Genomic DNA, 15017 nt, shown 5'->3' with positions numbered 1-15017 from the left:
CAACTTGTTTTGCAGATAAAGTTCAAATATGCACATCATACTCACCAGTAACCAAGGCCTAGAATACGACTTATCAAACTGCTCACACTTACCACATGCTTGTCCTCAAGCGTGAAGAACAAATAAAAAAAAAAGAAATAAGTCGAATTCTAGCCTGGTTACTCCCCTGACCGACTCTACCTAAACTAGACTCTATACTACGACGCAAAGAAAAACACTTGAACAAACATAGAAAAAAAACACATAAACAAACATAAAAAGACAAAAACACAAAGATCGGGTTATATTTTCAACCATCCCTCCCCTCGGGATCAGGTGCAATCCGGCCTTAGACAACCTTGAACTTCTGCCGCCCCCCTTTTCTTTCCCAGTCAGTACATCCGCTTGTCAAGATCGCCCACACTCTCGGCCGAACACTAGGTTCACTCAGTCAATTGGCTTGTAATGTTTTAGGGTGGATGTTCCTAAGGCTCTAGGTTCAAAATTTCTTCTTCATTGAGGTGGGGGAACTGTGTGCATTTGGGCTCTTGGTTGTTGCTTCTCTTGGCTGGCGCTTCTGGCTATGATCTCCAACTGGTCAGTAGCTTCTTGTGGCTTCGTCACCCTTATTCCTTCTTCATTTTTTTGTGTGGCCGAGTTTTTTTCTGACCATTTTATTCATATTCTTTCTTCTTCTCTTTTTTTTTCTTTTTCCCCCGTGGCTTCGCCACCCTTATACCTTCTTTTTGGGCCTGGGATGACTCCCTGGCCGATTTTCTTCCAAACTTTCTTGTCCAGCTGGATTCTGCTTTCTTGTACACCCTTCTAGCCAGTAAGCTTCATTCGCTTCATGCCTTGCACACACACAGTCCCAGAGGCTAGGGGTATTTATCTTGGTATAAAGAGTTAGAAAAGAGGTTCTAAAGGTGGGTTTTTTTTTGGGGGGGGGTTCCTACTGCCTTCAGTGTTGCTACACGCAGTCACTTCACCCTAGGCAATTTGTGGCAGCCGCTCTTTTCTTTTCTAAACATGTGGAAAGTGGTTCCACTTAAAGCTTATAACTCACATTTTAAGAGGGCTTTCGTGTTTGGCTCTAAGTATGGGCTTTTCTCTCATACTCACATCATCTATCCTGGCTAGGAGGTACTAAGGGGGGTGGTTTCTGTTTTCCAGCATGTCTTATTTCCCTCAATTCCCCTCACCGTCAGCTCAAGACAGTTGAGTTTAAGCCCAATCAACACACAAAATAAAAAAAAACTATACCTAACAGGACACTAACACAAGCACAAACATAGACCACACATATACACATTCATCATACTGGTCATTGCGTCCCCCCTCCCACTTCACAAGTGTCTGCCCTCAGATAGGGCTGTGAAGTGGAAAAGGTAATGGCCAGTATGATGGACACATAGACAAACAGACAAAAACAACATATTAAAACTAAAACTTCTCACACTTAGACTATGGAATAGGCTAAGTGGGAGAGTTTGAAAACTTAAACAGAAACCAACAAACAAAACACACATATATACAAAACTCCTCACACTTAGCCCATTGCATGGGCTAAGTGTGAGCCAACATGCTTACGAAAAAGAAAACAGAAAACACAAACACATGCGCAAAAAAGAGAAACCCTTAAGTTCTCACACTTAGACTATAAAATAGGCTAAGTGTTATGAATGGGGTTTGCGCACAAACAGAAATTATACTACCTAAATAAACAAAACAAAAACAGAAATACGGAAAACTAAAAACATAAAAAAAAACTAACTGGTCAGTAGGTGTGGTGGTCACTTGTTCCTCATGCTCCTTCGCGGGGCAGGTTGTGGTGCAGGTGGTTCTACCGGTTTCTCCTCCTCATTCTCGGATTGCTTGTTCCCAGATTCTGCCGATTCTTCGGCATCTCCTTCCTCTTGTTCCGCCTCTAGTTTCTGCTCTGCTTCTGTCGTCTTGGTTAATACCTCCTCTGATACTCGTGGTTCATTAGCTCGGCCTCCATGGCCACTTGGTTCAACAGCTTCCTCTTGGCCTCGTTGTGTTAACTCCATCAATATCTCATCTATCACGGACGCCATCCTAGCCATTTCTGTTATCAACCGGTGGTTTTCCTCTCCTAGCCTGGTAACAATCGTCTCCAAAGCTTCTTGCTTCTGACTCTGCCTCGTCTGTCCTGCAGACTCCTTCAGGATCCCTTCCATTACTGATGCTAACCGTGTCATTTCTGATCTCATCTGTCTGTTTTCCTCCGCTATCTCGTCCACAGCCTTCTCTAGCTTTTCCTGTCTCTGCTCCTGATCTTGTGTTCCCGGATGTGCTGCAGATCTCCCATTCGGTATAGCTTCTTCTCCCATTGCGTAGAATTGGGGTGTGCCCTGCCTCATGTAAACGGTGTTCGTTCGGACGAACAAAGGTGTATCAAAAAGACCAGGAGGATCCACCATGATCTGGTCGGATAAGTCTTCGGCCTCCGTGATGATGATGTTGTTTCTGACGAACACTCCCAAGACATGGCAGAGAGTGAGGTTCCTCGCTGGGTGGGTGGCAATTAGATGGCATTGGTAGGCGGTCCAAAAACCCAGATGCAACTTCCTTCTCTGCTTGGCGCACCAGATAAGATATAACTCCGTCATCGATGTCCTAACAGCGGAGTTCGACTGCCCCAATAAATTGAAATCCAGGTAAAGCTGTACAAGACGCAGAATTGGGTTGTTGAAATGAACGGAGCGGGAAATAGTGGACTGGAATTGCCCTGCATCAGGGTGAGTAAGTTCCTCCCAGGCTTCCTGGGGCTCAAATTCCACATGCCTGCGGGGAATTCCCCGCTCCCTACTTCTCCACTCAGGCCCTAGGGCCTCCTCTAAACTGTACATTCCCAGACGCACGGTCCACTCAATCAAGCTCATCCGTATCTCTCCGCCAAACAGCCTAAAACTGATACATTCCTCATCTAGATCAGTGGTGACCTTAAACCTAAAGGTCGTGAAAAACTCCTTCGCTAATCTAACCGGGACACTCAGATCCCCATTCTCCAACAACCATTCGAATCCTAACGCGTGCAAATAAGATAGAAACTGCTCGCGAGCACCTAACTCATCTAAAGAAGGAATGTGAAGGACCTTTCCGCTCTTCACTTGCTTACTCCCTTCATCCTTGCTATCGAAAGCTTTCTGTAGCTCCTTCGAGTAGAAAAGCTTCATCTCCTCCACCAGATCATCAGTAAGGTCCACTGTCCAGCGCCGGTACCTCAGTCTCTCTACCGGTGGGTGGACTAACTCTCGATGATCATTTTGAAGATGTTGTTCTGCGTACTCCTCATCCTCCAAAGAGATATCGCTGTCGGAGGCTGATTCCTCGCTGGCAGCGTATTCGCTATCACTTCGCTCCCTCCGGTGTTCCTGGACTTGCTGAACTGACTCAGTAATGACTATGCCAGTGTTTACTGTATGTGGCTTCTTGTTGCTGGGCTTCTTCTTTATAGGGGCTTTCCCCTTTCGTTTTCTCTCTTCACGCTATCTAACTTCCTCTCCGTCATCTTTGTCTTTCTCTTCTTCGGGTTCCTTCTCAGCTTGTGTTGAAAGTGGATCCTGGATAGTAGGACTGGTCTCCTTGTGGCCTACTGACCTGGATGCGAGGTCCAGACCCTCAGCCATCCTGTCAGCCTCTTCACCTTGGCCACTCAGTGTTGGAGATACCGCTCTGGTTTCCATTGCAGTATCCTCTAGGTCGGTAACAGGTAAAGGCTCCTCCCCGGGTTTTGTGGGAGTGGTCCTTTCTTCTTCACTCAAGATCTCCACGGGATCTGCCTCTGTGTTCGGCTTCGCCTTACTAGCTGCCCATTTGCCCAGGCATCGCTGCGATACCCTTTGCGGCTTCGGTTGTACCTCCTTCTGGTCTCCCTTCAACACTAACTTCCTCTTAACTACCTTTGGTTTTATCACGGGTGGTGCTACTTGTTCAGATTCTTCTAAACTCTCTGCCGTCTCCTTCTGAGCAGTATGCTCCTCAACTGCCCCTTTTTCTTGCTGGGGAGTTTCTGACTTGTCTTCCACCATTCCTCCTGCTACCCTGGATTTGAGGTCCGGTCCCTCAACCATCCTGGCAGCGTCTTCTTCCTGCCGATATACCCCTTCCAGAATCGCTTGAAATTCTTCATCCGTCATAAGGCCCTGCTTCCTGGCCGTCTCATTTAGATCTATGGTCTCTCTTGCTACTCCTTGAGGAATCGGTTCTGCTATCGGTGTCTTCTCTGTCTCACCGCTCCCTTCTTTGTCTCCTTGTTCCTGACTCGTCCTGGCCTCACGCTCCTCAGGGTTAGAGTCGTAATGGGCAGCGACAGCGTCAAGTTCCGTCGAATTGGGTACTGAGGTTTCCGATGGCGCGGTCACCGAGGGAGTTCCCTCCTCTGAATGTACTGTTGTATGGCTGACTGGCGCAGGCGGAATTTCACTGGGTGCGGTTCCTACGCCCCCCATTTGGCCGAAACTGGTCAGCGCCGTCGTCCAGTCCCTTGTCGGGTCTTGTTGGCGAAGAAATGCCATCATGGCATCCATGGAAATCATGGGTGGCGGCTGAGCGGTCGGTGCCGGTGGTGGTGGATTTGGCTGTGGTGGTGCCTCCAGGGTTTCTTGGCGGCGAGGTTTGATTTTCTTGGCGAACGCTTTCTTCCCCATGATCGGAAATTTACGATTTGGTGGTGGAAAGTAGGGTTTGAACTGGTGGAAATGGGAAAGAATCTTTTGGGAGAGAAAGTGTAAAAGAAGGTTTGTGAGGGAAAAGGGTTGGGACGGTGAGTTTAATTTGGATGAGAGAGAGCAGTTGCAGGTGGTTGTAACCGGTTATCAGGGGTTGCCGGTCGCGACGCTTCAGATGGGAGGCGGTTGAGATTGCTGGCCTCTGATTGGTCAGCGTGTCCATTCTCTCTGCTCACGCGCCACTCCCAGCCGCTGTCACCCTGCAAAAGCTGCACCAACTTTAATTCAAATTTTCGTCCTCTCCATAATCCCCCCTATACTTACCTACTAAGGAAAATAAATCAAATGGGCCCTTAAATAAAATCTGAAATAGCACTAGATAGGCAATTTTTCAATACGTATTCCAAATTAAAATTAAGGCCCGAAAATTTTTTTGGATTTTTTTAGAAATTATCTTGCATGCAGAGATTAACTACGTATTTACAATATTTACATCTTCCTTAGGCAATTTGGAATTCCACTTGGCCAGTATATGCAAACTATTTTAAAAAAAGAAACTAGCCACGTGGAACTCCAAATTCCTATCTTACTAATCAGTAGACAACCGTAGTAAGTGGTTGAAGTGGAATTTCATCCACTACACCCACCTCACTATTCTCCCTAAATATTTTTAGCCTATGTCCATTTACTATGAAAGGTTCAGAGTTAGGAAAACTCCCTGAAATTTCCACTGCTCCATTGGAACGGAGTGAGGTGATGACATAAGGCCCTGTCCATTTCGACTTGAGCTTCCCAGGCATGAGCTTCAGCCTCGACTGGAAGAGTAGTACCTTCTGCCCAACATGGAGATCCTTGGTCCTCAGATTCCGGTCGTGCCACAATTTGGTTCGCTCCTTGTACCACATAGCTGAATCAAACGACTCCAATCTAAGTTCCTCAAGCTCCTGCAGCTGCAGCTTCCTTTCCTCTTCACAGACTGTAGCATCCATATTCACTTTCTGTACTGCCCAGTAAGCCCGGTGTTCAATTCCAACCGGTAAATGGCACATCTTCCCAAAAACGATCCGGTATGGGGACATTCCTATGGGGGTCTTGTAGGCTGTACGATATGCCCATAGAGCATCCTCTACCCTTGCACTCCAATCCTTCCTAGAAGGATTTACAGTCTTCTCCAAGATCTTCTTTATCTCGCGGTTAGAAATCTCCGCTTGACCGTTAGCTTGCGGATGGTAGGGGCTTGATAGTCTGTGGTGTACGCCGTATTTTTTCATTAATGCTTCAATTGTACGATTACAGAAATGTGTACCTTGGTCCGATATGATCGCTCTTGGTACTCCGAACCGGCTGAAGATATGACTCTTTAGGAACTTGGCCACCTCCCTTGCTTCACACGTGCTTGTGGCCTTGGCCTCCACCCATTTGGAGACGTAATCCACTGCAACTAAAATGTACAAATTGCCATAGGACGAAGGAAATGGACCCATGAAATCCATTCCCCATATGTCGAACAACTCACAAACAATGACGGGTACCTGCGGCATTTCATCCCGGGCAGATATTCCTCCGGTCAGTTGACAGCGCTCACAAGTTCTTCAGAACTCGTACGCATCCTTGTTGAGCGTTGGCCAATAAAAGCCGCTATCCAGAATCTTCCTTGCCGTCTTCTTAGGACCGAAGTGTCCTCCACATGCCAAAGAGTGGCAATGTGTCACAACGTCCCTTTGCTCCCAGTCAGGAACGCACCTCCTTATCACTTGATCGGATCCTACTCTCCACAGATAGGGGTCGTCCCAAAAGTAGTATTTTGCCTCACTCCTGATTTTCATTCTCTGGGCTTTGGTAATACTCGGCACCTCTGGAAGTTCTCCAGTCACTAGGTAGTTGGCCAGGTCTGCATACCACGGCTCTTGCCCTACCTTTTCTTTTCCTTTTTCAGTATCGTACTGGCCAGTAAGCTTCATCACTTCTTCCCAGTCAATCTTCCTGGCCTCAAAATTTACCTCACATAAATGCTCTTCTGGAAACTTGTCGTACACTTCTTCGCTGTTTCCCTCTTGCACTATTCTACTTAAATGGTCTGCCACCTTGTTCTCGACTCCCTTCTTATCTTCCACGTCCCAATCGAATTCTTGTAAAAAAAGGACCCATCGGATCAAGCGGGGTTTGGATTCCTTCTTGGCAATCAGATACTTAATCGCTGCATGGTCAGTATAAACGATGACCTTGGATCCCAACAAGTATGGCCGGAACTTCTCGAAAGAATACACCACTGTCAGCATCTCTTTCTCAGTGGTATCATAATTTCGCTGGGCTTGATTCAGAGTCTTAGATGCATAAAAAATTACGTACTTCTTCCCATCGATCTTCTGTCCTAGTACGGCTCCTACTGCATAATCGCTGGCGTCGCACATCACTTCAAAAGGATAGTCCCAGTCAGGAGCCCGTATGATAGGTGCAGATATCAGCTTTTCCTTGAGAAGGTTAAACGCAGCCTTGCATTGCTCATCAAAAACAAACTCTACTTCATACTGAAGGAGTCGGGTAAGGGGTTGGGCAATCTTGGAGAAATCCTTGATAAATCTTCGATAAAATCTGGCATGCCTCAGAAAACCCCTTATCCCCTTCTGACCAGTAGGGAACGGTAATTTGGATATAACATCCACCTTAGCTCGATCCACCTGGATTCCCCTCTCTGAAACCACGTGTCCCAGAATAATCCCTTCGGTGACCATAAAATGACACTTCTCAAAATTCAACACCAGACTTTTTGCTTGACACCTTTCTAGAACTATATCCAAATGATGAAGGCAAGAATCGAAAGAGTCTCCGTAGACCATGAAGTCATCCATGAATATCTCTATGCAGTCTTCAATCAAATCGGAAAATATGCTCATCATACATCGTTGAAACGTGCCTGGAGCGTTGCATAGACCGAAAGGCATGCGTCGGTATGCATAGGTTCCGAATGGGCAAGTGAAGGTGGTCTTATCCTGGTCTTCCGGATCCACGTAAATTTAGAAGTAACCGCTGTACCCATCCAGAAAACAGAAGTACTTCTTCCCAGCTATTCTCTCCAACATTTGGTCGATGAAAGGCAAGGGAAAATAGTCCTTCCTGGTTGCATTGTTCAGCTTACGGTAATCGATGCACATTCGCCAACCCGTGACTAGCCTCGTTGGTATTAGCTAATTCTTCTCATTCTTCACGACTTGGATCCCTGATTTCTTTGGAACCATGTGAATGGGGTTGACCCACTCGCTGTCCGGCACTGAATAGATAATCCCTAGCGACAACAACTTCAAGATTTCCTTCAATATCTCTTCTCGCATGTTAGGGTTTACCTTCCTTGAGCATCTCGATGTGCCTTTGCTCCTTCCTCCAACCTAATGTGGTGCATGCAGACGTCGGGGCTAATTCCAACTAAATCTGTGAGACTCCATCCAATCGCCTTCTTGTTCTTGCTCAACACGGTCAGTAGCCTAGCCTCTTGTTCCTTCGTAAGGGTTTTCCTCTCCATCCAATCTGTGAGTTCTCCTCTCCAAGGAAGGCATACTTCAAATTCGATGGCAATTTCTTCAGCTCAACTTGGGGTGGAAGTGTGTCTTCGGGTAGAGGGTTTTTCTCAGCCTTTCCTCCTTTCTCTAATTCTCCCTCTGGAGATTCCTCTATACTGACTGGTAGCTGAACCCCTGCGGCTCCAATGAACTCTGATTTCTGGCAGAAGTCCTTAATTGCTCCTTCTATCTCTTCATCAGTCAGCCCTTGGCTACTGATCAGATCACACCATGCAGCGGCTTCTACGTCAGCTTGCTCATAGAACTGTGTTTTTACTTTATTCACTTTACAAAATACAATTTATTCTAGTAGGTTCATTACTTCATTCAAAAACGTTATTACTTCATTCGACAAGGTATTTAGTTCATTTCAGTAGGACTTTAAATGTTTCTACACATATTTCATTCAAATAGTTTATTAGATCATTCATTGTGTTTATTACACTATTCAATTAGGCTATCACTTCACTCTGTTGTCATAGCTGGAATTTCGGGACTATCACAGCGTCGACGGGATGGTCTTGATGTCTCCGTCTGCGAAACAACCTGTATGTACTGGAATGAAGTAATAATCGTATTGAAATGAAGTAAAAACTTACTGGAATGAAGTAATATATTCTTAAATGAAGTAAAATCCTCCTAATATTTTATGACTTATTTTCCCTCGGCTGGAGTAAAATAGGCTCGTGATGAAGGCGGAAATAATTTATATATATACGCATCTTATCCATTAAAAACTAGATCTAAAACCCCTAATTTATTCTAGTTCTGCGGTTCTGCATTAAGGAGTGGATTTGCATATAATGAGATTATGTACGTTGATGTTCAAATTCATCAACCAATTTAGGATGGCGAAGAGTCGAAGTCACAAACAATTTCATTAGAATGAAAGTTGCAATGGAAAAATCACCATGACAATATATGGGATAATAACAAGGTAATTTTAAGAGTTTAATATGATAATGCTAATCTGGCCCCTCCCTTCAAAATTCATACTCGAAAAATAGAACTTTTTCTTATAAGAATGAAATTTATAGACATGAAATCTAGCAAAATCTTAATTGAGTGGTGGAGAAATATGACAACAATAATTAGGGGCCCAACTAAATATCACCTCGTGACCCAAATAGTACCAATCACATTCACGGACTCACAAATTTATCACTCTATATATCCCTAAGTCCTCACTCAAAAACCAAAAACAAAAATTCATCAACCTTAGTTTTTACCATGGATGTTGGTGGGATAGCAAAAGTGGTGGCGTTGGTAGCGGCGATTGTCGTGATTCTCTACAGCGCAAAGGCAATGACCTTGTGCAATGTGACGGACGACGGCTTCACTGCATGCAAGCCGTCAGTCACGCCGCCTAACCCAGTGATGCCCTCTCCCGAGTGCTGTGAGGCCGTCACCGGGGCTGACTTGCAATGCCTCTGTTCGTACAAGCACTCATTCTTACTGCCCTCACTTGGGATAGATCCCGATCTCGCCCTAGCTCTTCCCGCCAAATGCAATGTCCCCTCCCCGGCCAACTGCTAATATTAACTCTTATTTACAAACGAGTTAATATTAACAGATGTTGTCACACTGAATTTTCTAATTAGACATCCAAAAGTTTGTATGCCAATGTGTTTGCTTTATTTTTATGTATGTGGGGAGTGTTTATCCTAATATTTGCATCTAATATCAAGTTAAGCACAAAAATGATGCATATTCTTTTTATTATTATTAATATAAAAATCATGATTTTAAACCTAAATAGTCATTTATATCACATCTCAAGGGAGGAAAAGACTATCATCGCACACCATGAAGAATTACTCCCTCTATCCACCAATAAATTGTTATTTTGCCATTTTCTCCGTCCACAAATAAATGTCTCATTTACTTTTTTACTATTTTTGATAATGAACCTCACATTCCACTAATATTATTTCACTCACATTTTACTATAAAACCAATACTCCCTCCGCCCCACAATAGGATTGTGTAGGCACGGGTTTTACAAAACATAAAAAATATAGTAAGTTAAAAAAGTTAATGTAATATGTGGTCCACTTTTTTATATTAGGTTTATTATAGAACGTGAGTGAAATGAGTTAGTAGAATGTGAAACCTACCTACCATTTATGGTAAAAGTGAAATGTGACTCTGATTATGGGCGGATCGAAATGACAAAATGTGACTTTTATTATGGGACGCATGGAGTGTATAAAAGCAGAACTCACCTTCCACTAATATTTTTCACTCATTTTCTAATGCATTTTTAAAAACTCATGCCCGATCAAAATTAGCCTTGTATTGGTAGACGAAAGGAGTCTTTGTATTCAGATAGCCATATCAATAAAAGTAACCATACCAAAGCAAAATGTGCGAAAATTTGGTAATTGCAATACAAAATGACAATGGAAGTCAAGATGAAATTGAGTTATCACAAAAAATGGGACTAAATCAAATAAACCCCAAGTTCTAACACATAATTTTTGAGGAAAAACTGAGAATTTGACCAGAGCTCCAACTGAGGCTAACTCACCCTGAGCTGTAGGGGTGTGCATTCGGGTTTCGGTTCGGTTTTTTGCTCAAACCGAATCGAACCCGAAAAACCGAATTTCGCCTAAAACTAAAACCAAACCGAAACCAAAAACCGAAAACCCGAATTAAAAAAACCAAAAATCTGGAGAGAGAAAAAACAGTCCAGAAACTTAGAAATTTTCAACCTACAAAACATAACATGATAAAAATGATAATATCCCTAATCCATCAAAGGCATCAACCAACAAATACAAATATGCAATCAACATTCCATAATAAAAACATCAACCAAAATGTCTTCAATAGTTTCAACACATTACATCAAAATAAATCCAAAATGAAGTTCCATGACAAGTCTTCAACATTGTCCAAGTGCAAGCAAGTTTCAACAAATAATGGAGATTGATTAATTTGTTGAATCTTGAGTAGACATCAATGCAATACCTACACAAAAAAGAGTTATATAAGTACTATAAATGAAATAATCAATAACAAAAAACTTAAATGTATAAAACTACCTTCTTCTATCTTTTAGACATCTTCAAGAATTTCTTCAACACTAAATTTGGAAGATTTGCGAAGCCAATTTTAACCACAAACAAGATACTCGACAACTTTAGGACTTAAAGAGCTCCTAAATGGATCAAGAACTCGGCCACCGGTGCTAAAAGCGGACTCAGATGCTACAGTGGAGATAGGAACTGCTAGAATATCACGGGCAAATTGGGAGAGTACAGGATATTTATATTCATTATTTTTCCACCAATCCAAAAGGTCAAATTTTGGCCCACCACTCTCAATATCCTCCTTAAGATATTTATGTACATCATTGACTTCATCATGCCTTTGGTGAAAAGTCTCATACAAGGAACCCACCATTTTCATAGCATTCTTCAATACATCATTATCATCAGGTGTAGCATTCAATTTCAACTCTGCATGTCCTACATTTTGTTGGACAATTGGCTGTTTGTAATCACCACACATGTTAACTAATTCAGCCTCAACTTTATTTCCAAATGAGTTAGCCAACTCCTCATCGTACATATGTGCCAACACAAGTTTCACCAACTTCAACTTGTATCGAGAATCAACAACAACAGCCATGAAAATGAGCATATTCATGTTCCTAGGATTCCCCCTATACTTGTCAAATTTTTCTTTCATTTTCTTTGCCATGATACTCAATTCAAAATCATCACCCTCGATGAAAGCCTTCAACAATGCATGCACTTTGTAAATCTCATGAAGAAATAAATTAGAGGTAACATATAAAGATCCAGAAATCCTATTAGTTGCCTCATAAAAAATCCTCAAGAAATTCAACATTAATTTTGCTTTCCTCCAATCTTCCTCTTTTGGCACCCCGTGAACTCTATCTCCATCCACATCCTCATCCTCATCCTCATCATCATCATCATCATCAACTTCAAGATCCTTATGCCTTACTTCAAGATCCTTTTTATATGATGAGTCTATCAACTCATACCTATAGAAAGCTTTCTCAAAGGTTGTCGCAGCTTCCAACATGAAGAATGTTGAGTTCCATCGAGTTGCAACATCTAACCACAACATGCTCTTACTAGATATTTTTTCTAGTTCACAACACTCCTTAAATTTGCCCAGCCTTGTAGATGAGTGCCTAATAAACCGAACTGCATTTCTGATTTTCTTCACCGAAGGTCCAATCTCTTTCAAGCCTTTTTGCACCACTAAACTGAATATATGAGCAATGCACCTCATATGCACATAGTCACAATTTCCTACACTTTCCCCTCATTGCCTAATAGTTCTTTTCAAATAAACCAATGCAGTATTATTCGAAGAAGCATTATCAACAGTAATCGTGAACACCCTATTGATTCCCCAATCATGTAAGCACTTCTCAATTTCCAAACCAATATCTATACCTTTATGACTAGAAATTGGACAAAAATTAATAATTTCAATCATTATCAATATAGAGAGCAGCCAAACACATGTAGTTCACCTTTTGACAAGAAGTCCATGTATCTGTGGTAAGACACACTCTTTGGTTGGCCGATTTAAGTAATGTCATGAGCAATTTCTTTTCATCTTCATAGAACTTAAAACAATCACGTGAAACTGACCATCTAGATGGAATCTTAAACTGAGGACATGACTTCAAACAAAAGTATTTAAAACCCTCCCCTTCAACAAACTTAAAAGGCCACTCATCCACAATGATCATATAAGCTAAAGCTTTCCTAACCTCTTCTTGCTCAAAATTCCAACTACTAAGTGATGAGCTTTGGCCAGATTGTAACACCAACTGTGTTTGCCTAGGACCTGTAGTTGAAATTTTATTGCATTTACTCAAATGTGCTTTAAGTGAAGAAGTGTCATTCTTAGATTCTCCACACAATGTTTTCGCACAATGCACACACTTAGCTCTTGTTTCTTATTGTTATCTAAGAACGGAGCAAAATGGTCCCAAACCTCTGATCTTTTCTCCATAGTTTTCCTCTTTTTTGCCTCTCCTTTGTCTTGAGGATCCTCAGATGGAGTATCTGCAGTTGCATTATTTTCGATGGTATCTCCAACCGCTTCACTTTCATCACACAACATCTATGTTAAGAAATTTTTAGAGATACTTAGCAATCAATTTGCAACTTAACAATACATAAATTACATCAAAATTAATGAATAACTTACATTACAACTTGATGCTGAATAATCTATGTTGCAGAGTGGAGAAAAACTGTCTGCCTTTCACTTACTAAATCTGAAATCTGCAAGTACGAAAGAATTAAAGAAACATGTCAAGATTAGCATAACAATATAAGAAATCTGCCAATCTGGAAAAAAATTCATTGATAGATGTTGTGTTATTTCTTCAAACACTTACAGCTTACACGAATTAAACAAGATTGGGTAAAATCATGTAACTGAATAATACCTTTAGACAAAAAAAATCATACTCCACTTGAAGGTGGGTTTAGGGATGCAATTGAAGGTGTAAGTAGAGATTTACCTGGAGTCGGAGCTGTGAAGAGTGGAGACGACGTTGTGAAGGGCCGACTGGAGCTGGCGAGGGGCGAGGGGCGACAGGCGACGGCTGGAGGGGCGACCGGCGACGGAGGACGATGGAGTTAGTGGTGGATTGGTGGAGGGATTTAGGGTTAGAGGGAGAGGAGAGTTGGACGATGGATTGGCGGCGGATTACTCAATTAGGGGTGTATCCCGTGAGTTTCCAATTACTCAATTAGGGCATTTACTTTTAGTCTTTTAGTTATAATTAAATAATAGTAATATATATATATATATATAGGGTTGTGCTATATACAAAACAATCCTTAAGTGTATAACATAGAACTGTGTTTCATCCACTCCGATGTAGTATAATGTTAGGTAATGAACGTATACACATCAGTGAGAATGATGTCCACGTAACAATGGGGTTCCCAATGGGTAGAAGAATGATTGTAAGGTCAGAACGACGAGACAACAAACAACTAGTGGATGAGATTGCAAGAGCCGGGCAGAAGCGTAGGTACAATATGCTACCTAAGTATCTGAAGATCAAGATGATGTGTGACGAAGAAGGTGGAGTTTGGTTCAAAAGAATCTTCCTGATCTTGGTAGAAACTCACCTTATTGAGCCATCGGCCGATGGTTGTTGTAAGACTATGCTCATTGACGTACTTGAGGATGTAAATAACGCTAGAAACTACAACTGGTGTGCTTATGTATTGGATGTGCTTGTCAATGCTCAGCAAAATTGGTATGATAATCCAACTACACCATTCACGGGGCCAATCGCTTTCCTTCTGGTGAGTTGTACTATTAAATAATTCACTGCACTGTTATATGTTTAAACTAAACAATATGCTGTCATTCAATGGACTTTACAACCATCATAAACTGAAGTACTGACTAGCACAACATGTCCAGTGCTTTTATGTTGATAGGATTGTTCTGTCCACAAGGAAAGTTAGCCGCGACTTTCCATCCATGAAAGGATGGACATCCAAACTGCTCAGAAGTAGAGAAACAGAGGAGAAACAATTGGGAAGATTTGTTTGGGGATTCTACGAGGCTATGTACGACCCACATAATGACAATATTCGTGCATCATTGAAAAAGAAAAAGAAAGCTATCAGGAATGCTGCAAGTGGTGCTGCTATAGGCACATCAGATCCTAACAAATCAATGCACACACTCATGGAGGCAGTCCGCACAGCTGCAAGGGCTTTAGGTAATCTGATCACCAAGTTGAATGAAATGCCTATTGATGTTA

At 42.3% G+C, this 15017-nt stretch overlaps 2 protein-coding genes across 2 annotated transcripts; one reads left to right on the top strand and one right to left on the bottom strand.

Annotated features, from left to right (window-relative positions):
- The first annotated feature begins 9416 nt into the window (after positions 1–9416).
- LOC121769938 (putative lipid-transfer protein DIR1) lies at positions 9417–9928 on the top strand. The gene has a single exon (XM_042166725.1). The coding sequence runs from the start codon at positions 9458–9460 to the stop codon at positions 9761–9763; it is 306 nt and encodes a 101-aa protein (XP_042022659.1). The 5' UTR covers positions 9417–9457; the 3' UTR covers positions 9764–9928.
- Positions 9929–11344: 1416 nt separating this feature from the next.
- On the bottom strand, positions 11345–13345 carry LOC121775440 (zinc finger BED domain-containing protein RICESLEEPER 2-like). The gene is made up of 4 exons (XM_042172525.1): positions 13165–13345; positions 12868–13066; positions 12540–12674; positions 11345–12473 (listed from the first exon to the last, which is right to left on the bottom strand). The coding sequence occupies exons 1-4, from the start codon at positions 13343–13345 to the stop codon at positions 11345–11347; spliced, it is 1644 nt and encodes a 547-aa protein (XP_042028459.1).
- Between the last annotated feature and the right edge of the window lie 1672 nt (positions 13346–15017).

The sequence above is a fragment of the Salvia splendens genome, chromosome 2 (assembly GCF_004379255.2).
Source record: "Salvia splendens isolate huo1 chromosome 2, SspV2, whole genome shotgun sequence".
Lineage (NCBI taxonomy): Eukaryota > Viridiplantae > Streptophyta > Magnoliopsida > Lamiales > Lamiaceae > Salvia > Salvia splendens.
This window is presented reverse-complemented; position numbering and strand designations above follow the sequence as displayed.